The sequence below is a fragment of the Perognathus longimembris genome, chromosome 7 (genome assembly GCF_023159225.1).
Source record: "Perognathus longimembris pacificus isolate PPM17 chromosome 7, ASM2315922v1, whole genome shotgun sequence".
In the NCBI taxonomy this organism is placed as follows: domain Eukaryota; kingdom Metazoa; phylum Chordata; class Mammalia; order Rodentia; family Heteromyidae; genus Perognathus; species Perognathus longimembris.
In genome coordinates this window covers 28,575,564-28,600,626 of record NC_063167.1, presented here as the reverse complement: position 1 = coordinate 28,600,626, position 25,063 = coordinate 28,575,564, and the positions used below count along the sequence as shown (strand labels likewise).

At 50.0% G+C, this 25,063-nt stretch overlaps 1 protein-coding gene across 2 annotated transcripts in view; it reads right to left on the bottom strand.

Annotated features, from left to right (window-relative positions):
* The window catches only part of Ptprf (protein tyrosine phosphatase receptor type F), an 88,987-nt gene that overhangs the window by 45,380 nt on the left and 18,544 nt on the right, over positions 1-25,063 (bottom strand). For both annotated transcript variants that reach the window (XM_048351066.1, XM_048351067.1), the window contains exons 4-6: positions 20,859-21,004; positions 20,574-20,715; positions 6,425-6,613 (exon numbers count right to left, since the gene is read on the bottom strand). In XM_048351066.1, coding sequence (XP_048207023.1) covers positions 6,425-6,613; positions 20,574-20,715; positions 20,859-21,004 — 477 coding nt within the window. The remainder of the gene's footprint in view (positions 1-6,424; positions 6,614-20,573; positions 20,716-20,858; positions 21,005-25,063) is intronic.

The following is a 25,063-nucleotide window of genomic DNA, read 5'->3' as shown; positions in this document are numbered from 1 at the left end:
ATGTCTCAAAGGAAGCAACTACTCCTCCCAGCCTCAGTTTCTATTCTGAGAAGGTTGGCTTCAAACTCTAGGTATAACCATTAACATTGAGGAATATCCAAAAAATAAGCTACCATTTTACAGGGGGTCTGCATATAGCAAACACTGTTCAGATCCTTATTTTCTCCTCAAAGCCCCATGGACCTGAGGGAAGGTAGCCCTGAACCCAATTCAAAGAGAAGGAAACAGACTCCTAGGAGACAGTTTCTTTGAAGGTCACATAGGGGGTGAGTCACACTTGAATCCAGATCATTAGTAGTCTAGAGTCTGTTCATTCTAACCACTAGGTTGCAGGGCCCTGTAGCCAAGCAGCATGGATCAGGTGACCTAGTTATGCTTGAGCTTGTTTATTTCCCTGTTGTCATCTCAAGTCTTAAAGCACTGAATGTTCCTCCTAGTCTTTGCTGGGCTGAAGGGATTTAAGGGATGACCTTCATTCAACTACAGGACCAAAATCTATAGGGGAAGTCAAGTAATAGTAGAGATCTTCAAGAAAAAAGAGCTTTTCATGGAGAAAGGCTTGGTCATGCTCTCCAACCTCATGGGAAGCTTCTCTATGCCAGCTTAGGGGACAGGCTGGCCTTCACTGGGGGGGAATGATTCAGTCCTTTTTGTGTGGCCTGCCTGGAAGGCCAGGGCAGCAGGGCTTGCCATGGCAGGTGGGGCTCAGCTAGAGTCTCCAAAGTTCAGACTTGCAATGGATGAGTTCACAGGAGGGAATGACTGAGAGTGGAGGTGTGTGGTGGCTGGTGGTACTGGGGCCGGAGCTGGAAATGAAGAGGCTGGAGAGGTCAGGATGGGGATGGGGAGGTGACGGACTGGACTGGATGGAGTGGTGGTGACGGCAGTGGCGAGGCGTGGCGAGATGCACGGACAGCATTCTTACCTCTGATTGGTGAACCACCTGGCGAGGTAATTTGAATGCAAATAAGATCAGAGAGAAGCATTAGTACAAAAGGAAGGAAAGCCAAATCAGGTAAAATAAAACACAAGAAAGGTCCTTAAATATACAGAGAGCTTGAGGCCTGAGTTTAGTGGACACAGGTGATGTGTGAGCAAGCACCAGGCTGAGGTGGGTGAAGCGTGTCCCCCCCAGGATCCACTAGCACTGCACTGTTGGGGAGTTAGTGACCAGGGCTGGGGGTGATAGGAGTTAGGAAGGTGAGTCAGGGCTCCTGTAGACCCTCATGGCTGGGCGGATGGAGGGGAAGGGAAGAAAAGAGGCACCAATATCTCATAGGCCACCCAAATCCCACAGTGGGGTAAGATCGCAAATAGAGAACACTTACCAAAACCAAACCAGGGCTTTTAAGCAGGCAGGAGAAAAGATTAAGGGGACTGCTCCCACAGACTACCTACCACCAGACCAGAGTTCCCACAGACACACCAGTCCTGGCAGCTGGTAGTAGAGGTACAGCACTCAGTCAACTCTCAACCCAGTGGTAGATTCTCTGTAAATCCCCCTGCCCCCCAGCATCCCAGTCTCACTAGAAATGGAGGGACTACTGACTTCCTTTAGTCTGACTAGGCAGAGGCAGAGGCAGGAGCAGAGGCTAGGCATTTGTCCTCCACTTCCAGGTCAATTATGAGGCCTAAGCAGTATTCCCTCCCCATAGGTGCCTCCTCTGAGGCTCAGAACTCCTGTTCAATCACTGTCTCATCCAGAAGAACAAGGAGCCTGTGGGTAGATCCAGGTCCAGATCCGTCTACCCTGCCCCATCTGCCCAATTCTGGGGAATGGAAAGTAAGGAGAAAGACACACTGATCACTGTCTCAATGAACTTGACAATACCCACCTGGAGAAACACCCACATCTCTATGTACAAATAAGGAAACAGAGGCTCCCAAACATAAAGCTGCTTGCTCAAAGCTGAAGGATAAACAGCTCATAAGACAGGTGGTAAGATCTAACCAGTCTACCTAACTCAGATTCTTGCCACTGACTGCTGCAGATGCCAAGGCCAGGGAAAGGCAAAGGCAGCTGCTGGGACAGGGTGTGGAGGATGGCACACAGCCTGGTGGGAAGAATCCTCAGTGATTCTCCATGTGGAATCTGGAGGTCTTTAGGAAGGATCTCTGAGAGGGTCTTCAGAGGGTCCTTAGGATGAAAACCATTCCTATAATACTAACAAATTATTTGCCTTAAGCAGCCTCTTCCTTTCAGGAACACACAGTGGAGTTTTCCAGAGGACTTACAAAGTGTGACACCACAATAGGCTGAATGTGAAAGCAGATATTGGAATCCAACTGCCCGCTATTAAGCCCCAAATTAAAAGAGATTTGTAGAAGTGTAAAACAAGGAAGTTATCCTCATAAACTTTTGTTTTAGAAAGTATAATTTTTCCATTTACAAGTGGTATTTATGTTAACACACAATAGGTTTTAAATTTGTTAAAACCTAATATAGTAAAGGGCTGGGCAAGGGTGATAATATATAGTCTGAGACTAGGACCACTGACACCTGGCCTCCACTATTCTAAGACCTAACTTGCTGCCCTCCCAGACTATACTTTCCCCAATAAACTTAGAATTTGCCTTTTCCATTTTACAAGACAGGTGTGCCAGACCCAAGAGTCAGCTTCCCTAGGCATCAATAAGCTCAGGGACAATGGGAAAATATGAGCACGCATTGACTGAACTCTTTCTGGGCAGTCCTAGCTAAAAGCAGAGTAGAGTAGGGGAAGAGGTGCTTCTGGTCAGGGCTGGATCCAGCCAGCAGAATGAGAAGCCACAAGCATTCCACCTGAGGGGCATGAGCCACAGCCAGATGCTACTACCTGTTTGCTTTTTTGTTTTGTTGGTACTAGGGATTAAACTTAGGACTTCACACTTGCTAGTTAAGTACCCTACCTCTGAGCCATACTTCCAGCCCTGCCATCTGTTCTTGAGGCCAGTGGATACTGGGGGTATGGAAGAGACCGCTCTCTGGGTGAAGGTCTCCTTTACAGTGAGTGGCAGGGACACCAGCTTGAACAGTTAGGCCACATAGGTACAATGGAAGTCTCCTCAGGGCCCTCTCCAGACTTGACAGAGCTTTTGGGCTAGTAGCACCTCTCAGGATTTAGCCTGGAGCCAGTCCCGCTTGGAGGTGAGCCTGCTCATGGCTGACACTGCCCATTCATGACTCCATTGCTATTCTTTGCATGCTTATCTTCACTCCTCTTGGACCATTCAAGCTCACATGGCCCAGTGGCCGCATGTCACCTCACTTCAGTGAGGAATGGGCCTGTCAAGCAGAGCTCACTCTTGGGTAGTACATGATACCAGTCACATTCTGGCCAGCTCTTGCTCTTGGGCCACACCCTGATTAGATATGATATGGCTCAAGTCACAGAGGCTGGAGGAATGGGGAAGGATGAAACTGTCTAGCTCTAGAGTTCTAGTGGGGTCCAGCTTCTCCTTAGTTGTTAGGTTTGGAATACATCCAGGGGTGACTACCCAGGGGAGTTGTGAGACCCTAGATCCATATGTGACCCTAGGTGACTTAACTCAACTGTAAATGGGCACAAAAATCACAGCCTGTCCTACATCACAGGGTTGCAGGAGACACAGTGACAACCAAAGGGCAGAAAGTACTCTACAAACTTTTGGTGACCCATGAGCCAACATGGAAGTTCTTATAAAGAAACAGTGCTTAGAGGCTTGACTCCACTCCACGAAGAGATGTCCCTGTAAAATGTGCCTGGAATAGCCTCAGTTCCCTTCTAAATGTTAAAAGCATAGGGATAGCAGCTACTGGGTTGAAGGGTCACAGGCCAGCATCATATAGGTACTCTATAGAGGTAGGATAACTAAGACCCCTTATGAGCTGTGGATCAGTTTCCAGGTGTAAGAAAAGGCGTTAAAAACAAAAAAAAGCAGATATTAGTCATCAGGATAAGTACCAAAGACCAAATTTATAAAATCATTCATTCAGCAAAGGCTGGTTTGTGCTGGTCAAGGGGCCACTTCCTCAAGCAAAATCTGTCCCAAGCTCTTCTTGCAACAAGTGCGCAGACTAGGTAAGTAGGGTTGGAGCCAGATGATAAATAGTATGAAGCAGGATGAGTCCTAAGGGAGAAGCTAAAGCTAAAAACAGTAGAGACCTTCAAGTGGAGGAACTAGAAGGTAAGTGGAGGGCTAGGAGGTGAGCAAGGATGGCTCAATTTGTCAGTACAAGTGGGGGAGTGGTAGGTAGAAGGCAAGAAATGCTCCCTTCAAAGAGCCTTTACCTTAGGCAAGGCAAAAAACTCTGTCAACGATCTTACTCAACAAAGCTCATGATTCTCTAAAGAAACTAATTGAACTGAGGCTGCAAAGCTAGTGAGGATGCATCTGGGACCTGGTGATATCAAGCTGGAGATGTTGTCAGGGGAAGAGCAAGAAGGGATTATGACTCTTGCCAGAAACATGTACTTGACCACATAGGCATGGTCCAGGGTCTCAGACCCTAAGGTCCACCAATATCAGTGCACAGGAGGAACAGGGCAAAAAACCCTGCCACATTGGCAGGGAGAGCCTGGAGGCAGGGAGGGTAGTGTAGCCTTGTAATAGAACGGAGACCATGAAAGAAGAGAGGGGACCAATTTGAGAGCTACATAGGTCATGTATTAAGAAGACATGGTTCCTTACTGGAGTAGGAGTTGGTTATCTCCCAGGTTTCAGGTTAGGGGCTGCCATTCAAGGAGAAGGCCAATTGGAAAGGGCATGGCTTTGAAGGAGGTCACTGCTCATTGCAGAAAAAGTGACATTTGAAAAGTAGATTAAGTTTTGGTCCTGGAACTCAGGCAGGCAGTCTGGGCTGGGGAGACAGCAGTAGGAATTTCAGGTAATGGCAGCCGAAGCTCTTGGTGTAATTGGTACTCGGCTTGGGGAAAGGTTGTCTGCAGGGCAAGGGTAGGACTTCTAGACTCCGGTACTAAAGGAACTAGAAAACAGACGTGAGCTGCAAGGTCAAGGTAGTAGAGGAGTCAGGAGAGGCAGACCCAGGGGAAGGTAGGAGGGAGTGGCTAAAAAGGAGGGAAGGCTGTCAGTTACTACTGAGGAGAAAGAGGCAGAGGCTTCAGAGGCTTCGGAGCATCCAGCAGAGTGATGGGCAGGAAATGAGTAGCACAGGGCCTGCCACACAGTAAATACTACATAAACACTTGATGAACAAATGCTGAAGACAGTCAGTCTTACCAGAACTACTGCCTACCATAGATAGTCAATGCCATTCTGTGAGGAGCTGGGCCTGTGGGGAGGACTATCTGCCTGCTTGGGAAGCCTGCCTGAGGGACCTGTGAGGGAGCGCCAAGGAGCTAAGCCATGCCGGCTGCTGTGCAGCGCTGGGCAGCAACCACAAATGCCGGACTGTTTCCTGCCTTGATTATGGCTGTTTTAATTAACTGCGCTACAGCTGCCTCCATCTTGTTGAGTTTTAATTAAATTAAATGAGCTAACACTTCGTGGGCTGTCTCAGGCGGCCGTTCTGGGGCTGGAATTCTGTCCTGCTCGGGCAGCTCATCTCTTCTTCTTCTCCCTAGGCGCCAAGAAGGTGTGGGTCTGATGGGAGTTGAAGTAGAGGGACTGGCACAGACCTCTGAAAGCAGCAGGGTCACAGCCTTCTTCTCAGTGCTACCCTCACAGCTGATGGGCAGCAGGGGCTCTGGCCAGTGCTGGCTGCACCACCCGAGGCTCACCTTCCCAGAGCTAGCAGGGTTTCTGGAACAAGGTCTATGGGTCTAGCCCAGGCTGCCAGCAGATGCAAAATGCAGCCAAGCTGGTTCCAGCCTCCTCTCCCACATGCTTCATTCCCACAAAAACGGAATCAATTTTCTTGGCAGGAGCCTCATAGGCAGATCGATCATCGAGGCGACACCTTCCTCAGTCACAACGGTATCCTTGTCTGAAGGCTCCAAGCTGGCTCAACTGAGACTTCCACAGAAGACAGGTGACTTGTGTGGTTGAGGGACGGCAGCAAGTGCCCCTAGTTCCAGGCCCCTGAGGTCCATTTGAAGCCTGATGAATCAGGCATCTTTGGCCTCTTTCCCCAGCTAATTCCTGCCATCCAACAAAGCAGAGAAGCATCACCTCAGGATGGGCTACAGGGAAAGTGGGAGACACTCAAGATACCTCTGCAAAGCCTGCTGTGCTGCCACATGACACATGCTGGCAAGAGCAGAACTGGCTCAAAGTCAGGAAGGTAAAGACACAGCTGGCAACAAAGATCTTGTCACCATGTCCTTTTTCCTGGGTCAGGTAGGCCTGTAGCAAGATGCAGCCCATCCTAAGTGGGGAGCTCTTGGTTCAGCCTGGAAGGTCAACCTGAAGCTGACGTAGGCCTCAGAGGGAAACTGAGCTAGGTTCTGGCAAGAACTCTTTCCTGGAGTCTTCATAGCCCCTTGGCCCCTAGCCTTTGGCTCACCTGAACGCAGCTGCTTGATGCGACCATTGCTTGCGGCAGGATCCACAGGAAGGAAATCCTTGAACCAAGAGATCTCAGGGTCTGGATTTCCGCCAGCTGCACACAGCATAGTGGCTGTACGTGCCTTCTCCACCACCTTGAGCTGAGGCCCCATGTCTATGGAGGGGAACCCAGATGGCAGCTGTTCCTCTGAAGAGAAATAAAAATGTATGCATTAGGGCTGATCCTGTCTACATCTTAGGACCTCTCTGTGAGGAAGCTTCCTCTGACTCCTAGGTTGGCTGACTTGCAAGCATGATGCCTACCCTGTTATGAAGAATGAGGGTTTCCTTCAGTCCCTTTTGGCAGAGACAGGGGCTACCATTGGCCCTGCCCCTGCCCTGTCAGTTCCCAGGTCTGAGAAGCATCATCTCAGATTGAAGATGTCAGCACTTATCTCTTGAGGTCCTGGGAAAAACAAGGATCAATGCTCTGCTGGCTGCAGCAGAAAATGCTGCATGGACACCAGGCTGGGGGGAGGGTGTTGCTCTCCGAGCAGCAACAGCCACAACTCTGCCTCAGGCTCTGGACTTCTCAGCTTCCACTCTCTCGTTAGCACCCGCAGTGTTCCTCCTCTGCCTGCATCCCCTCCAGCTTCACCATGTGGCGGAGCCAAGATCCCTGGCCCTGGGTACCCTGCTCTACCAGTGATCCTCTTCTGAGATCTTGACCCTGACCAATTCTTTACTGCAGCCTCGACGGTGCTTCCCTCTCATGCAGTCCCAAACTCGGGAGCCATGGTCAGGTCTGGAGTCTATTTTTGAGCATGCATAAGCTAAGCAGATTAAAAAGCCCTATGAAGGGCTGGGAATATGGCCTAGTGGCAAGAGTGCTTGCCTCATATACATGAAGCCCTGAGTTCAATTTCTCAGCACCCCATATATAGAAAATGGCCAGAAGTGATGCTGTGGCTTAAGTGGTAGAGTGCTGGCTTTGAGCAAAAAGAAGCCGGGGGGGCTGGGGATATGGCCTAGTGGCAAGAGTGCCTGCCTCATATACATGAGGCCCTGGGTTTGATTCCCCAGCACCACATATACAAAAAATGGCCAGAAGTGGCGCTGTGGCTCAAGTGGCAGAGTGCTAGCCTTGAGCAAAAAGAAGCCAGGGACAGTGCTCAGGCCCTGAGTCCAAGCCCCAGGACTGGCCAAAAAAAAAAAAAAAAAAAAAATCTGTAGAAAAAGAAGCCAGGGACAGTGCTCAGGCCCTGAGTTCAAGGCCCAGGACTGGCAAAAACAAAAAAGCCCTATGAACACACCAAAAATTGGTGAGGAGGGGTGAAACTCTTCTCTGGCCCCTTCTCTCATTCCTACAGAGGGGGGTAGCTCCCAAAGGTGTCACTTCCACGGGACCAACAGGAATAGACATCAGCAGTTGCCCTTTGTTCTCCTCCCACTGTACATGGACTTCTGTAGCAGCACTAATGCACTGGGGGTGGAGGCCCCACTACCCACTCCTCACCACTTGGAAACATGAGGAGCTGAAGCTGGGAGGGCAGGCCGTAGACTAGTACAGGAAGTAGGACTCCTGTCTCCACCAGTATTAACTCTAGGGCCTGAGTGTGTTCTTTATCCTGTATCCCTGCTTTTATCTGCCCACTTGGGTTCAAATGCTCATCTTGTAAAGCCACCAGGAGAGCTGAGCACAAGTGGTTTATACCTAAAATCCTAGATACTCAGGAGACTGAGATATGAGAATTGTGATTTGAGGCCAGCCTGGACAGAAAAGTCTGTGAGACTCTTATCTCCAATTAATCACCAAAAAGCTGGAAATGGGGCAGTAGTTCAAGAGGTACAGTACTAGCCTGAGCACAAAAGCTCAGGAACAACACCCAGGCCCTGAGTTCAAGCCCTAGGACTGGCATGCATAACACACACACACACACACACACACACACACACACACACACACACACACACACACACACACACACCCCACACCCCACACCCCCTACCAGAAGGCCTACATCTGAAAATCAAGGCATTTAGGTATGTCTGACAAAGGATCTACACCTAATGAGTATTAGGGGACATTACTGTGACTAGCAAGTGTAAACCACTGAGGCAGACATATACTGACACTAGGGCTTAGGGTCTCCTTTTCCATCCTAGGCTGGTAAAAGTACTCCCCATTGGGGAAAAAACAACAACCATCAAGTGATTTCCAGAACTCAGTACTTCCTCTGTACCAGTGTGGATGCCAGGCACACTCAATGGAGGACCTAGGAATGCTTGTCCCCTGTCTACCTACTGGCAAAGAAGCTGGGTTCTGAGGTGGGGAGAAGAGCACCACTCTGCATCTCCCTCCACAGGCCTGGTACAAGATGGGTGAATGGGAACATTTGCTGAGGTCAGGCTCCTATGTCAGGGGAAAAGTACATGGCATCCTCAGAAGGGAATAAAGAAAAAGCTGGTCTTCCCAGGAGGCTCTGGAGACCTGGGGGAGTGATTATGGGGACAGGCAGGAGACAAAGCTGGGGGAGACCCAACTACACTGATCAGCCGTTAGACCCTCTGGAGCTCCACCAAGACTCCTGCTGTCCCCAAAGGGACGCGTCCATCAGAAGAGGTCTCAGTCTAGAGGAGCAAGGAGGACTCCTAGCATAGTCTTATCTCCCAAGGAGCTGGTCATACATTTCCCCACTAGAAGCCCTATAAATTCCAGATATAAAGCCAGTATTGGCTTGGTTGTAAATATGATCCCACAGTGCCTTGACTTATAGCTCTGGTTTTTAAAAGGATAAAGTTAAACAGTGGCAAGAGAACAGAAGGAGGATAGAAATGAGAAGGACCTGGGATGCACCTAGCAGGGAAACAGCTTCTCTTGTTCCTGCAATCATTTTCTTTCACAGAAAGCCAAAGTAAGATCTTGGGTCTAAGGTTCTCTCTTAGACCACCTGTATAAAAGCAGCTTGGAGACACTGGGGCTGCTTAGAGCCATGCTATCCCACCAGAGTACCGAGCTCCACTTCTACCTGTTCATCCCTCCTGAGCAAAATGGAGGGTTGTATGCCTGCCAGAGTCAGAGTCCAGGAGTCCAGCTTTTATTTCTTACAGGCAAGGCACTGATCAAGGAGAAGGAAAGCAGTACAAATGCCTGCGGCACCATGTCTCAGGAATCTACTCTGAATTCCTGACACGGGGAAGGTCTTTGGGATTTATGCCAAATTAAGGACAATTAATTTTCCTCCCTCAATTATCACGCCCTCAATGGCTGTCCTTGGCTCAGATCATCCCTTAGGCACTGCCACCAGAGCCTAAAACTAGCAAGTGTGAATAGCTGTCCATAAAACAGCTGGCCCCAAAAGCCTGGCCCCTGTGCCAACTAGATTTCCAAGCAATGTAGGAAGACTGGGGTTCTGCCACTTCCAGGAGGGGGTGGGGTGTCACACAGGAGTCCAGCCCCTTGGGTGAAGTGACCTGCTGCCGACTCTTGCACCTAGAGGCACAGCACATCTAAGCCCAGCAAAGGCAGCAGTCTTTCCCTGATACCTGTGGTACACCTGGAGGTGGGTCCATAGTAATCAGTAATTCCTCAGACTAATGTCACTCCAAACCTATCCACAAATGGGGAAACTGAGGCCCAGGTAGGAGGGACATAAAGTTCCCTATGTGAAGCACTTACCACATGACAAGTACTGTGCTTAAAATGAGGCAAATGGGGACTGGGAGAAGGCCAGAAATCTGCCCAAGGTCACTTTGTTAAGCTGGAGGAGGAGCTTGGATGAAAGCAGGTGGGCAGGTCAGGGGAGACCAGTTTGTGGCTTTCTTGAGGGAACCAAATCCCACCACCACACTAAGCCCAGGGCTGGTTCCCAGACTCCACTGCAAACCTCCTGCACACGTGTGTTTTTCCAGGTAAAGCAGAGTGAGCCCCAGTGCTCCCCACCCTAAATGTGGACACCCCGGCATGAACCCACATTCCAACAGGATGCACAGGTCACGCTGGAGACCCTTCATGCGAAGCCCCTTTGCGTGTATCCCAGGCCCCCAGCGTTTGCCTGCTCAGCGTGGGCCCCGCCCCCCTCCAGGCCACCCGGTAACCATGGTGACAGCGGAGAGGCGGTGAGGAAGGGCCGAGCTTAAGCGCGCTCACATCGGAGCTGCGGGCTTGCGCGCCTCCGCGGCCTGGCTGGGCACCGCCCTTCCCGCCTCCACATGGGCGGAGCGGCCAGCCCCCTCACAAAACCCAGCTCCCAGATCTGGGGAATCCTTCCCTTTAGACTTTCGGGATCCACCAATGGGGCACAATGATCTCTGCCCAGGGCGGGGTGGGTCCAACGCTGCCTCCGAAGACACAGTGCTCGTAGTATCTGTCTCAGTCGGAGCCGGCCATCTGGATAAGAGTGTCCCTTGGAAAGAAAAGCCCACTAGGGCCAAGCGGAGCCCACGTCTGGCCACTCCTATAGTGCGCACACTTCCCCTGCCCTGCAGATCTGCATGCATGACTAGCTCTTGCTCCCAATCCACTGCAGCTGAGAGACCTGTCCCCTTCCCTGGAGAGGTTCTTCTGTCCCTGGGGCACAAGGAAAGGACGGGTATGTGCGCAAATGGGGGAACTATTAGGGAGGCTGAGGCTGAGGGCCTCCAGCAGTGGGGCTGACCAATCTGAGTCCACCTCTCTCATCTGCTATCTTGGCTTGAAGAAGGAAAGAGATTCAAGAATAGGAACATGGGAGGCAGAGAGCTTTGGTGGGGGCTGCCTGAGCCAAGGCTGTGAGTAGAAGGGAGTAGCAAGGTGAGCCTCATGGGGGCTGGGGTATGTGCTGGGGTTCTGATAGATGAGGCCAGTGTGCAGTGACTGGGGGAGGGGGCTGCTGAGGCACCCTAGAGAGCACACACAGGTCTCTTTGTCCAGCTCAGTCTGGGATGTCTGGGGCGGAGTCTGGACCAAGGGAGGGGGTTGCTCCACGGAAGCTAACAGATGGAGGTGCTGGCCCAACAGGGTCTGGGGGCAGGCAGCACCGTCTGTCAGCATGACCTCCTCACCCATGTTTACCAGCTTCATGGTATTTGTATGAATGAAGGCACACACACTCATGCACAGACACAGGCTCCCTGGAGTGACAGCATCTGTGAGTCTGACCCTCTCCCCTATGAGTGTTGGGCATGGCCTCATCCTATCTTAGAAACATGCTCAGCCAGAGACCCTGAGAAAGGTACGGAGAAAGAAACAGGTGCAAAAATAGAAACCTACATGTGCATGTGGAGGGACATCTGCAGTGGCAAGCAACTGTGGAAACAGACTCCCACTAGCAAATCCAGAGGTGTTATAGGCAGACATATGAAAACACACATGTGGAGACATGCAGATTCAGAGAGACCCATATGCCTAGACACATGTGCCTGGTGACACATGCAGGGATAAAAACTAGGAGGGAACTTTGTGGGTGGCAAGGCTGCCAGTTCCCTCTGGCCTTCAGGCACTCCAAGGAAGCCAAGACCTCATCAGTCTGATCCCCCAAGCATCTCTACCCCACCCTAGCAAGCAGAAGACCTCCCCAGACCTGCTTTCCCTCAGGAGAGCCCAGCTCCACCCCTAAGCGCCTAGGCAGTAAGGGGTGCCTGGAGAGCCTTGGACCCATCTCCCTTCGCAGCTTTCAGTCTCGATTTTCAGCTGTTTTTCCAAGAGAAAACTCCCACCTCTTCCAGCACTCAGATTTCATCAAACTTGGCATCTTAAAAGCCTGTTTTGTTTTTGAATCTGAGCTGTTTGGGGCCTGTCGGCAGCCACGGCCTCCTCCTCTCAGTAATCCCCCCCCCCTCCCTCAGGCTTCCTGGTGTTCCACATCACCCTACTCAACCTGGCAGATGAGGCCTCCCTACCACACACACCCTGTGAGCCCAGGGGCTTCCCCTGGTCATACAATGGCCCACGCTGGACCATCCTCGGGTTCCCCTTCCTCGGTCCTGCTGCAGGGAGATTCTTTTCATCCATTTGCCCCCCTAGGTTCAGGCCCTACTCTGTCACTCCAGACCACTGACAGCCTCCCACTCACTCCTCAGCCCCCTGTAGCCCGGCTGCCACCCCCATTGCCTCCCACAGAATGCTCAACAAGGTCAACCACTCCACAGATCTAAATCCAAGGAACACTTCCCAGCGCTCATTTGCCTGGCCCCTCTCCTCTTCCTTCACACACTTTCCCAAGGCTTCATACTTGGCTCTTGGCTTCCCTCCTATCTCCCAGGAACTCTCCCAACTTGCAGAATTGGTTTCTGCAGCTCCTTCTCCTATTTTGGCACTGGCTCCCTGAGACTTGTCCCTTCATGGCCCTCCCAGTTTCATCTCTAGATGTCCCTTGAGAGTGCCAGGCAAACTCATACCAGGCCTCCCCGATATCCTTGTTCAGATGCCTATGCACCCCTGTCTCATGATTTTGAACTGGACTCATCAACTTGCCCTCTCAGACACCTGGGCCTCCTCCAGTATTTGAAATTTAGAAAATGGCATCGCCATCGACTCAGCCTTGGAGCCAAGAACCCAGACAAACCCTCCACTACCACAGGAGCCAGAATGGCTATGTTTCTAACCTGCTGGTGGTCTATTCCCATCTCCTTTCCTCTCCTACCCACATTCAGGTTCAAGTCCAATGCCAGCTTCCACCTGGAATGTACCAATATTTCACTGCTATGGTAGCCTGGTCTCATCCTAACTTTTTCTTTTTTGGTGGACTTTGTGTTTGCCAGGCATGGGCTCAAGACACACTCATATCACTTTTTGCTTTAGGTAGTTTCCAAGAAGGCTCTCATGTTTTTATGCCTGGGCCTACCTGGACCTTAACCCTCCTACTTTGGCCTCCAGTGTAGCTAGGATAATAGGTATATATGACAACATTCAGCAGCTTTGTTGAAATGGAGTCTCCCTAACTTTCTGCTATGGCTGGTCTGGAATAGTGATAATCTGAGTTTCCATAGCTAATAGTCCAATTGTAGTCTACTGCATCCTGCATCCACAGTGACCTTCTCTAATTCATATTTAGTCATGTAGTCCCCTTAAAAATCTTCTGTCAAGGGGCTGGGAATATGGCCTAATGGTAAAGTGCTCACCTCATATACATGAAGCCTTGGGTTTGATTCCTCAGCACCACATATATAGAACAAGCCAGAAGTGGCACTGTGGCTCAAGTGGTAGAGTGCTAGCCTTGAGCAAAAAGAAGCCAAGGACAGCACTCAGGCCTTGAGTTCAAGCCCCAGGATTGGCAAAAAACAAAACAAAAATCCCCTGTCTAGGGGCTGGGAATATGGCCTAGTGGTAGAGTGCTTGCCTGGTATACAAGAAGCCCAGGGTTTGGTTCCTCAGTACCACATACGTAGAAAAAGCCAGAAGTGGTGCTGGGCTCAAGTGTTAGAGTGCTAGCCTTGAGCATAGAGAAGCTAGGGACAGAGCCCAAGCCCTGAGTTCATGCCCCAGGATGGGAAGGAAAAAAACAAAATCCTTTGTCTACAGAAAAACAATAACAGTAGCAATAATAAAAGCCTCTCTCCTCTGGCAAGGTAGGAGACATCAAAGTTGGAGAATATTTACATGCAGGGGTATTTAAAATCTCCCACTTGGGCTAGATGCCTGTAATCCTAGCAATTCAGGAGGCTGAGATCTGAGGATCAATGTTCAAAGCCAGCATGGGCACAAAGTCTGTGAGACTCTTATTTCCATTTAACCACCAAAAAACAGGAAGTGGAGGTATGGCTCAAGTGTTAGAGCACTAGCCTTGAGCACAAAAGCTCAGGGACAGTACCCAGAGCCTGAGTTCAAGTCCCAGGAAAGGCCAAAAACAAAAACAAAATCCTCCAAACAAACAAACAAACAACCACCCCCCTCCAACTTAGAGAGCTGTTTCCAGATCTGCTGGCCCCACAGTCACTGTAAGTTTGGAGAGAGGAGGGTAAGCAAGGCAGGCACCTATGCACATAAGAGGCCTAGAAAGAAACTGGGATTTGCAAGGGTTGGAGATGGGGAGGGCAGACAGGGCCCAGGTATTCAGTGTTCACACCTAACAGAAGAAACAGTTCCACATCATTGGAGTCCAGTTGGGCCCTTGAAGATGATCATTACCAGAAAACATGGAGGATGAAAGGACTGAAAAGCCCAGGTATGATCGTTAGGAACCCTAGGCAATGACTACCTAGCTGACACATCTTGTCTGCATGGTCCTGAAATCCTATGTGGTCACAGGAGGCAGAAGGACAGATCACAGCCACGGGACAGGGAAATGCCCACACTCCAGTTGTCAGGATGGCGGGAAGGGGTTGGTCTAGGTTTCAGGTGCTAGGGTCCTTTCTGTGTCTATGGTAGCTCTCTCCACCTATCAGTCAGGCCTGGGCAAAGATACTCCACCATGGGTGGAGGGAACACAGGCCTAGGTGAGATGACTCCCTCAGAACACACCCCTCCGGCTTGGCCCAGGACACCTAGGGACAGGGTCACATGTTGTTTTATTGGACATCTGTCCCCGAGGACTGTTTCTAAAAAGAACTGAGTAAAGAGGGAGTGTTGTCTCAAGAAGCCCTTCATTACCCAGGTCCTAGAATTACTGCAGAACCTATAAGTCCATGCCTACTGTCCCACCCTGGCCTTTGGCCCACATGACTGCCAGTCACTCCTCCCAGAACCTTCCCCCCAGTAGACAACAGCAAGCACTCCAAGCAGACAGCTGTGCTCCTGTAGCATGGTCCTGTACTCCTGGAGTGACCTTAGTCAGTCAGCAGACACCAAGGCTAGATGAGAACAGGCAGAATGGAGCCTAGGCTTGGTGTAGGGAGGACAAGAGGAAGAGGGTTCCAAGATCATCCAAAGGCAGGTCTGGACAGGACCGTCTGGTGTACCCTCCCTCTTGGCTTGACTAGACAGGAACTGCTAAGGTGCCACTGTAGGCGTTGACCACACCTCAACACTTGTCTGTGGTGCCTGTCCAGCTGTCCTAGTTGACCAACAGATATAAACAGATACTGAAGGTCTGAGACACTGAGCCTGGACACACACCTCTAATCTCCCACTAGCACATTCAGCCCCAGCTGCTGACCCTCTTGCTGTCCACATAGGTTGTAAGGTATATACTATCTATAACTAATTCCCTCGCCCTCCCATACTCTACATACTGCCAGCTGTGCACATGTGCATGTACCTCCACCCACCTGTGGTACATACTGCCTGAGGTATGCACATGTACAGAGCCTACCCTATAGGACATACCCCTGCTGTATACACACACACACACTGCCTCACGCGTGGCACACCACACAGAGCACATTATTTGCAGTGACCAGAACCAGACAAATGTTGCCACTTGCACTTGAAGCCAGGCCCCCAGGACAAGTGAGAATGGCTCATCCCAGCTCCACAGCATCTTTTCTTTCCTCCTCCTCTTTCTCCGCCCCCCCCCCCTTTCCCTCCTCTTCCTCCATCCCTGTCCATTTCATAACCTGCTCAGTTACCAGGGCAGAGCGCACACCCCTGGCTAACCTTCTCTTGGAGCTTTTCTTGACTACAGTTCTGCCTGGCCTGGACCTCACTGCCCCTGATAAATCCATGACCTTCAGACCTGAGCTAAAGACCCTCCCTACCCTCATATCCTAGAAGGAAAGGCCCAGAAAAAAGGCCTGTGTCCCCTCCCCCATCCCCCCTCCCTCATGAGGGAAAATGTCAGATTCTCTGTCTCAGTGGCAGCAGCGGGCGGGTTGGAGGGGGAGTGATTCAGCCGCCGCCTCAAGAGTGCAGAGCGAGAAGAGCTTTTCCTGCCATTACTCGGTGAGGGAGAGGCTGGCGCGCTAATGGCTTCAATTACCACTCAGACAGGAACGCTGGGCGGCGGAGCCCTGTGCTAGCCCAGTCACAGCCCAGGACAGGCTCACCCCCACCCAGCTTGTGCTGGGTACCCCTGGCCGGTACCGCATCCCCTCCCAGGATGGTAAAGCACAGGGCTGGCCATCTCCATCCCAGAACAGCCACCTGGGGCTCACCCATCCACAGTGGAAATAGCAGTCCTGCTTTGGAGCAGGGTGTGGAGAACATGAGATGCCTGGCATGGCACTATCCCCTGGGGCTGTAGTGGGAGGGGCCCAAGAGAAGGGAGCTGGCATGAATAGAACTGGGCCTGTTATGGAACGAAGCAAATGCAGAGGATGCTGGATAGACTTACAGACCAGGGATTCCTTTTGGGGAGGTGCACAGAACATGCACCTGAGTGAGGGAAACCCCAAGCAGCTCTAGGCCCTAGTCCTGAAGTACCTAGCTCATGGTTAGCAGGTACACACACCTAACTGCTTTGAGGAGCACATTTTTTATTCAGTGTGATTTGGGCCCCCACCCAAACAGCTTCATCTTCCCACCCCTCCTTGGATCCTACAGAGGCCTCCTGCCAATAATGGTCCTGGCAATCCCCTGACCCCTCCCCAGCGGTATCCTTTCATCCAGCCCCTGGCATCTCAGCTTTCCTGCCTCCTAGGAGGAAAAGTTAGAGCAAGTGGTCCCTTGACCTGGTACTGCCCCCAGGAACTCCCTTATGCAAACCCAAAGCTGGTCAAGGTTACATATACCAATGTGACAGGTCAGCATTTTGTGCTGCAGGTGTTGTGTTACAGCAATGGGAGGGACTCCAGGGGAGCAGGAAAAGAGCAGAGACCTAGCCTACACTGTCCCACCCTTACGGGATACCTCCCACAACCCAGAGGCATACACACATGCAGACCCAATCCTTGGGCTGGGGACATAGCTCAGTATGACAGCTCAACTTAATTTGCCTCTAAGTTCCATCTCTAGCACCACATGAAAATGAACAAAAAAACATAAACCCCAAGTCCTTAGAAAAACTCTTGACCAGGAAAGCCATTCCTAATGGAGGATCTCTGCAAGTGGGAATGGCCAGCCTCCTCCCCTCACAGTCTTGATGACCCACCCTCATCCTCCTTAGTCCTTTAAAACATGAAGCTCAAAACAACAACAACAAAAAAAAAAACCATGAAGCTCACAGGGCAGTGGTGGAGGCAGGAAAGCTCCTGAGCCAGAGAAGCTGGAGTTAGTGACTTGGGGGTGGGGGTTCTCTTTCAATGCTAACAAGGAGACCCTGCTCACGAACCTGAGAGCCCCAAAAGATTCCTCTCCAGGACAGAAGCCACAGTTGGAGCCCTTAAGCCACTCTCCAAATGCCATGACAGGGACAATAACTTCCTACTGCGGCAGATGCCAGCAGGATGGAGGAAGTGAAGATATACTTTCCTCCAGGTCATGGGGAGGGGGTGAGGGGGGATCGAGGTCAGAGGTGGCAGAGATGAGCTTCAACCATCAGTGATCTTAGTCAGGGCCAATCCTTTACCAAAGATTCCCTCCAAACAGGGTAGACCATTAGGACAGACCAGGTAGTATAAAAGCTAAGGATGATCAGACGAAGTGGCAAGCCCTCAGAATGTACAACTTCTAGTCCAGCAGCAGCTACCATTCACACCAGAATTCTAGGAAATGTTTAACTGCATTATATTTAATCCTCCAAACCAGCTTGCACACCAAGTACTATATCTCAGGTTACAGGTGGAACAAATGAAGCTCAGAGGCAGAGCCACTAGTCCAAAGTCACACAATGAGTAAGTGGTCCAGAGTTCATCTTCACCATTGTCCTCTATGGCCCTGCTTAGCTGGAAGGTTTATGGAAGCTTGGTACAACCCACTGATTCACACAAGACACACAGATGCAAGACTTACTGAATGAATGTATATGTGAACACATAAAACCGCAGCATAAAATGGCCAATGTAAAAAGATATTCAACTGCTTTTGTAATCAAAGAAATGCAAATTAAGTTGAGATGTCATTCTTTGCCCATTAACTTGGCAAACACATTTTTTTAATGGTAATTTCTACTGTTGGTGAGAATGTGCAGAAAAGAGGCCCTCTTATGCCCTTGCATGGCAGAAGTATAAACTGATATAATCTTCTAGAAATATTGAAGGCTTAAAAATGCACATGCCCTTTGACTCAGCAATTCCACTCCATAAATGTAGAATAAGGAAATGATCAGTAAAGTGAATACATCTATCTTCAAGGACATGTATGGCACTGTACTTAGAAAAGCAAACCACTAGGAACAACATATATGTCTAACAATAAAGAAAATGGGATACCTCTATGTGACAGCAATTCATAGCTATTAAAAATAATGATGTGGCTTAATGGAAGAGTGCTTGCCTAGCATGCATGAAGCCCCGGGTTCGATTCCTCAGCACCACATAAACAGAAAAAGCCAGAAGTGGAGCTGTGGCTCAAGAGGTAGAGTGCTAGCCTTGAGCAAAAAGAAGCCAGGGACAGTGCTCAGGCCCTGAGTTCAAGCCTCAGGACTAAGACTGATGCAAGTTGAGCACTGGTGGCTCCTGCCTGTAATCATACTCAGGAGGCTGAGATCTGAGGATCATGGTTTAAAGCCAGCCCATGCAGGAAAGTCCAAGAGACTCTTATAGCCACCAGAAAACTGGAAGCAGAGCTGTGGCTCAAAGGGGTAGATTGCTAGCCTTGAGCAAAAGAGCTCAGGGACAGCACCCAGGCCCCAAGTTCAAGCCCCATGACTGACAACAACATCAACAAAAGATACAGAAGAATATTGGCAAGAAAATGTTCAAATATGGTTGGACTTTTGTTTGTTTATTGCCAGTACTAGTTTGAACTCAGGTACTGTACTTAATTTGCTTGCTGAGCTGGTGCTCTAACATTGAGCAATATTATGTGTCTTGTACAGCTCTTTTCAAGTTGTTGTGAAGTTTTGTGGAGTTTTCTGCCAGGGTGAACTTTGAACTCATGATTGTGAATTATGATCTCAGCTTCCTGAATAGCTAGGGTTACAGAGGATTACAAGTACCTGGTATCTGTATACATGTACGTATACAAACACACACACACACACACACAGAGCAAAGGGGCTAGGGATATAGTTCCCTGGTAGAATGCTTACTTAGCTTATACGAAGCCCTGGGTTCCATCTTCAGCACCACAAAATGAAAGAAGGTGAAAAAACAAACAAACAAAACAAAACAGCCTACAAATCATTGGGCCATGTATGATCGCTTTTCTGTCTTTATAGACACAAGCAACACACACACACATACACACACACACACACACCATAGACAAGGAAATAATCAGTACTGGCAGAAATAGGATAATCAGTGATTTTTATTCCTATGTATTATTATATACTTTCAGTTTTTTAACTGAGAACAGGTATTGGTATTGCATTTAAATCAACAATCAATACTGTATTTTGAAAACAGACATTCACACTGATAAATCTGTTGCAGCTAAGGTCTAACCATGTTTCTCCCCAACCTTCTTTCTATGCCCCAGAAGTGTTCATTTTTTAATCTGATATTGTGAGCTCTTCCCTTCAACCTCCAGAAATGTGCAGAATTGTTTTCTGACCTTCTGCCTGTGCCTTCCACATCCCTGACACCTACCTGCCCCCTAAAAGAACCAAAATGAACCATTTGGAGCTTATTCCACCTTGCCTGCCTGTGGATTTCAGCACAAACTTAGACACCAACTGTCCCCTACTTTTGAGACTTGGCTCATACAAAGACAGCTCCCTCCTCCTCCCTCTTCTTCTCCACCAGTGCTCTGAAATTTTTCTCTCTAGACCCTGCTCAATTTGAGAATAGCATCTGGTGAGAAGACCCTCTGTACTTTTAGGCAGTCCTGAGACTGCATAAGCATATGAATGAAGGAATCGCCAAGTAAAAAAACACACACTAAAATTCATATTCAGGGCCCCAGTACCCAACCTGGGATCCTTGCTCAGAGGAGCAACAAAAACACACCTGAAACTTATACCCAGACTCTACATGAAATTCTCACCCAGTGCCACTGCCACATAAACTAAGGGATACAGGTATAGCTCCATACTTCAAGTCTAACCCAGACCCCACCAGAGTAATGACCTGGCCTAACAGGAAGCCACAAGGGCACTTAGCCCACAGCTGGCCACAGCTCAAGCCAACAACCTAGGCCTGTGAAAACAGACTTACCCACCCCCAAATGGCCAGTTGTTTCATACATGCTCACAGCAGGCTAGAACCAGCTGGCTCTCTCCACAACATAGTCTACCCACCCGCCACGCCATGCCCCTCCTGGTGCATACCTTCAAGCACTGAGAGCTTGGCACTTGTGTTGATTTCTCCCAGGCTATTGGTAGCTGTGCATTCATAGATGGCTTCGTCTCGCTGTACCCGCAATGGCTGGATCCTCAGCACTGACCCTGCTCCATCGTCAAACTCAATTACCTGTCAGAGAACAGACATGTAGTCACAGCCTAGTAGGAACCTACTGGGGCCAATCTTCCTCATACCTCCAAAACAGGTGCAGGACCAGAAGGGGGAGTAGGCCAACGCTGCAACCTGCCTGGCCCTCCTGCCTAAGGACATACCTCAAAGCGCTGGGAGCTGACTTTCTTCCCCTTCTTCATCCATGTGATACGTGGCTTGGGTTCTCCTGTGGCTTGGCATACAAAGGAGGCCACTCCTCCAGACAGCCCAGTCTGATCCTCTGGGACCTTAACAAAGACAGGTTTGCCTGCAAGAGACATAGACATCGAGTTACCACAGCATGGTCCCATTTAGAATGGCCAACACTCTAGGTGGCAGTTGGGGTAGGGGGGGCAAGAAAAACTTAAGAGACAATAGTAATGACACCTAACCTTTATGCAGGGCTTATGTGCCAGGTGCTGTTCAAAGAGCTAAATGTTTATTAACTCTTTGAAATCTATGAGGTGGTCAAGACACATAGAGGTTAAGGGATCTGCCCTACATGACAGCCAATAAGAGGCAGAGTGTAATCTGAACTCTAGCAGCAGTAGTCAGTTTGTTGCTTTTGTCAGTCTCCCATTTGAGTCCTTCCAATCTCCAGGACAAAGCAGTCTACAGAACTAGCTGCTCTCTGGGAAGAACCCTTCCCTCTTGCTTTCCATTTCCATAATGGCACCTCCATCTACCCCTAGACTTGAGCCAGAAACTCTTAACTCCTCCTCTTTTCTCAGCCCCCACATACTAGAAGTCCCAAAGGCCTAGACATTCCAGCTCCTAAGTATCTCTGGATGTCTTCCCAGGTGAATGCTTTCTGGTAATGTGCCCCTCCCCACTCCATCCTCTTGGTTTGGTGGTTGCTTAGTTTGCTCCTTAAATTCTTCCTCCACAGAAAGCAAGGGAAGGGGGAAAAGAGTGGGGCTCCAGGCACTGTACTTCCACATCTATGACACCCTGGTATACACATCAGGACCCACCCATAGCCCCTATCCTGATGAATCCCACCATCTAGGGTCATAAGCCAAGAGAAACTCGTTATTTAAGATGTGGCAATGCCTCGTTAATCCTGACAGCAGATCTATTTCCTATTAATCAGGCCAATGAACAGCTCCTGGAAGGGCTAATACTGTGAGAAATGACCTTTTAGACCACCTGCTTGGTTGACACCTAAGATATCTCAGGCCTGGCCTGGGCCCTGGCAGAAACAGTCTTTTGCTAAGCACCCATTCTGCACCAGGCACTTTATCTTATTTACTTATTTAGTCTTTCATCATTATTTCCAGTTTACAGTCTGAGAGGTCAAATCACCTGCCCAAGGTCATAGAAGTGAGTGGCATGTCCAGGTCTTGAATTCAGGCCTGTTAGGAGTCCAAAATAACCAGCACAAAACAGTCCATGGGGGACTGCTGGGGACCCAATCAAGAGTAGACCCAATGGAGTTGTAGAGGCAAAAGTCAGACCAAAGAGGCAGTAAAGGGAGCAGAAGTGAATAGGGAGCACAGCAGACTGTAAGGAAGATCGGCTGTGACTGGAGATAAAGAATGGCAGCTGGAGTGAATGATGGGTTGGAAGGTCGTAAATTCCTGTTTTGTTTTTTTCAGTATATAACACCTTGGGCTTTCATCAAAGACAGCTATCACTCATTAGTATCACCAGTCCTTAAACTACTCCACAAAGAAGGTATGTTATCATCTAAATTTTAGAATCCTAGAAATAAAGGTTCAAAGGATTTAAAAAAATCAGTGAAGCGAAGTGTTCCAGGGAGCCAGAACAGTGGTCCAAACATTAAACTCATCTTGAGTACCTTGTGGCCTCCTGGAGGGAAACTTGAGACCCATGGATTCTGTTCTTGGGAGATGTAGGAGGGGTGAGAGCAGCTAGTTCAGAGGAGCCGGAACAGAGTGGGTTCTGGGACAGAAGGCCAGGGAGATGACCCCTCCCCATTTGATTCTCTTCTCTCCCTTTAAGGGAGGCTTGTGATTATCCCAGTGTGTACAGATCTACTGTCTGTCATTGCTTTCTATTCCTCTCAGATTGGTCTTTTCAGATAGGCCACCCTCATGTTCTACTGAAGCCATCCCTTACCTCCCACCCCCTCACCTGAGGACCTCCAGACAGCAGCTCCCAGCTCTGTCTGCACTGTCACCATCTGTAGTCCAGACACTATGTTCCCTGTTCAGGATTACCCACTGGCTAAACAAGCCGGTGTCCCTCCTTCCTTCTCACCCTACCACCTCCTCTATTCTCCATTCAGCAGCCAGAAAACAGCATCCCCTAATCAAATCTCTTCAAAAGCCTCCCACTGCTCTCAAAACACTATCACTGCAGACAAAGCCCTGCCAGGGCTGACCCAGCCACTCTCTCCAGAGTCCTCCTGGCTTTGGAGTCCCGAATAAACAATGTTCTCCATAGCCCCAGGGCCTTTACATGTGCTGCTACTTCCACTGAGAGCCTCTCAGACCACCCACTTTACTTGCTAACTCCTAGTAACCTTTCCAGTCTCAGTTCAAATATGATCAACCAGCCCTGCTCCCTTATCCACTCACTTTCTCAGTTCCTGGTTTTAGGCTCTGCCTCCTCCAACACTGCCCATTGTTTATACTTGCAAGTAAAGCTAGGACTTTTGGTTGTATACAGGTGTGAGGCTATTTCTTTTCCCATATTTTTGTTTAACAGTGCTTCCCAAAGAGAGCATAACCCTGGGAAGATCCTGGGCCTGTCCAGTTTCCTGCCCTGTCTCAGTGCCTGACCCAGCTCCAGGCATACAGGGGTGTAGAATGGAGAAAGGAATGAACAGAGAAAGGAATGTATAAGGCAGGTGGAGACTGGGCCCCTCACACGCACCTTCCCTCTCAGCAAGGGAGAAACTCCAGGAAAAAAGTCCCCCTCCAGCTCCTGCCTCAACATGTCTACATCGAAACCAGAAGACACAACCTGCAGAACCGGAATGGCTGGGAGTACACTGGGGGGCAGGGCGGGGAGGGGCCTCCTTGCCAAACAAAGAGCGAAGAAGCTGGGGAGGGGAGCCAGGTAGGGTCAGGAGCAGCCAGGAGGGACAAGGCCTGAGAGCCGAGTGGAGGCTGGACTGTGCCCAAGGCCTGGGGCCACTGAGAAGGCAGAACTACTCCTCTCCCTTGGAGCTGGAGAGGAGCCAGCACCTGGCCCCACTCATGGCCCTGGGCCAGACTGGCAGGGCTGCTCAGCCCTTCACAGCTCAAGGGCTCATAGGTAGGCCTCCTTCCCTCAACCAGGCCTTGCCTTGCTTCCCTTCAACCTGCCTCCCCACCTCAAGGCCAAATCCCAGGGCCAAATCCCAGTTCCTCCTTGTAATAAGAGCCCCATCAAGCCCTTGACGTTTTTGTTCACCATGGGAGCTTTGGGAGCACAATCAGACCCACTGTTTCTCACCTACAAACCTGTCCTCACATAATGTTCCTATTTCCCTTCTCAAAGTTGCTCCCTCTAACCTTCCAGCCCCCACCTCTATCTCTTTCAGCACTTTTGAGCACTTGCTGAGAACAAAGCATAGACCATGATGGACTTACCCCTATCATACAGTTTCCTCCTTGCCTTTTTTATGATCTGCTCTCTTATGTCTGGTCCCACTCAGAGGCTGTAGAAGTCTGTTTTCTGTCCCATGGTTAGAATGACCACCCCAGCACAGATTGCATCCCTGTGACAGCCCAGGTCCTCATGCATATGGGCAAAACCTGTGACCACTCCTGCTCTGAGCCTGATACACAGCTGGTCTGAACACAACTTCTGAGTTTGTGTCAATAGGGTGCCACCTGACCACACTGCTGCCCAGCCTGACAACTCACCAGTGTGTCTCTCCTCCCCACCACACAGGGGCATGGGCAACACAGAACCTTGGGCTCCCAGGGTATACACTGAGGCATTCTCAAGAGCAAGCCACAAACCTTGCAGAATGGGATAAAGGGACCTGGTAGGAGGAAGTGATTTAAGAAAGGAACTGGCCTGGGTTAAAGGAGGCACAACCTCCAGGGACAGCCAAGCTGGGCCACCACCAAGGCTCCTCCACAGGGAGACTGACTGCTATTTTATGCCTTCCCTGAGGAACACATCCACACTGGCACATAAACAGCACAGGGAAACAGAGAGCAGACACACAATGAAGGACAGACAGAAGGCAAGGGCAGAAGGAGCTCCTGGAGAGGCGATTTCCCAGGCTCTGAACTGCCTAATGAGCTGGGGACTCATTAATGAGCTCCTGTGACTGCTCCCCTCCCCGCTAGGGCTGGGTTTCAAGATTCACTCTTGAACTCCTGGAGCCCCAGCACTGGCCTCCAATAGGGGGTGCACTTACAAG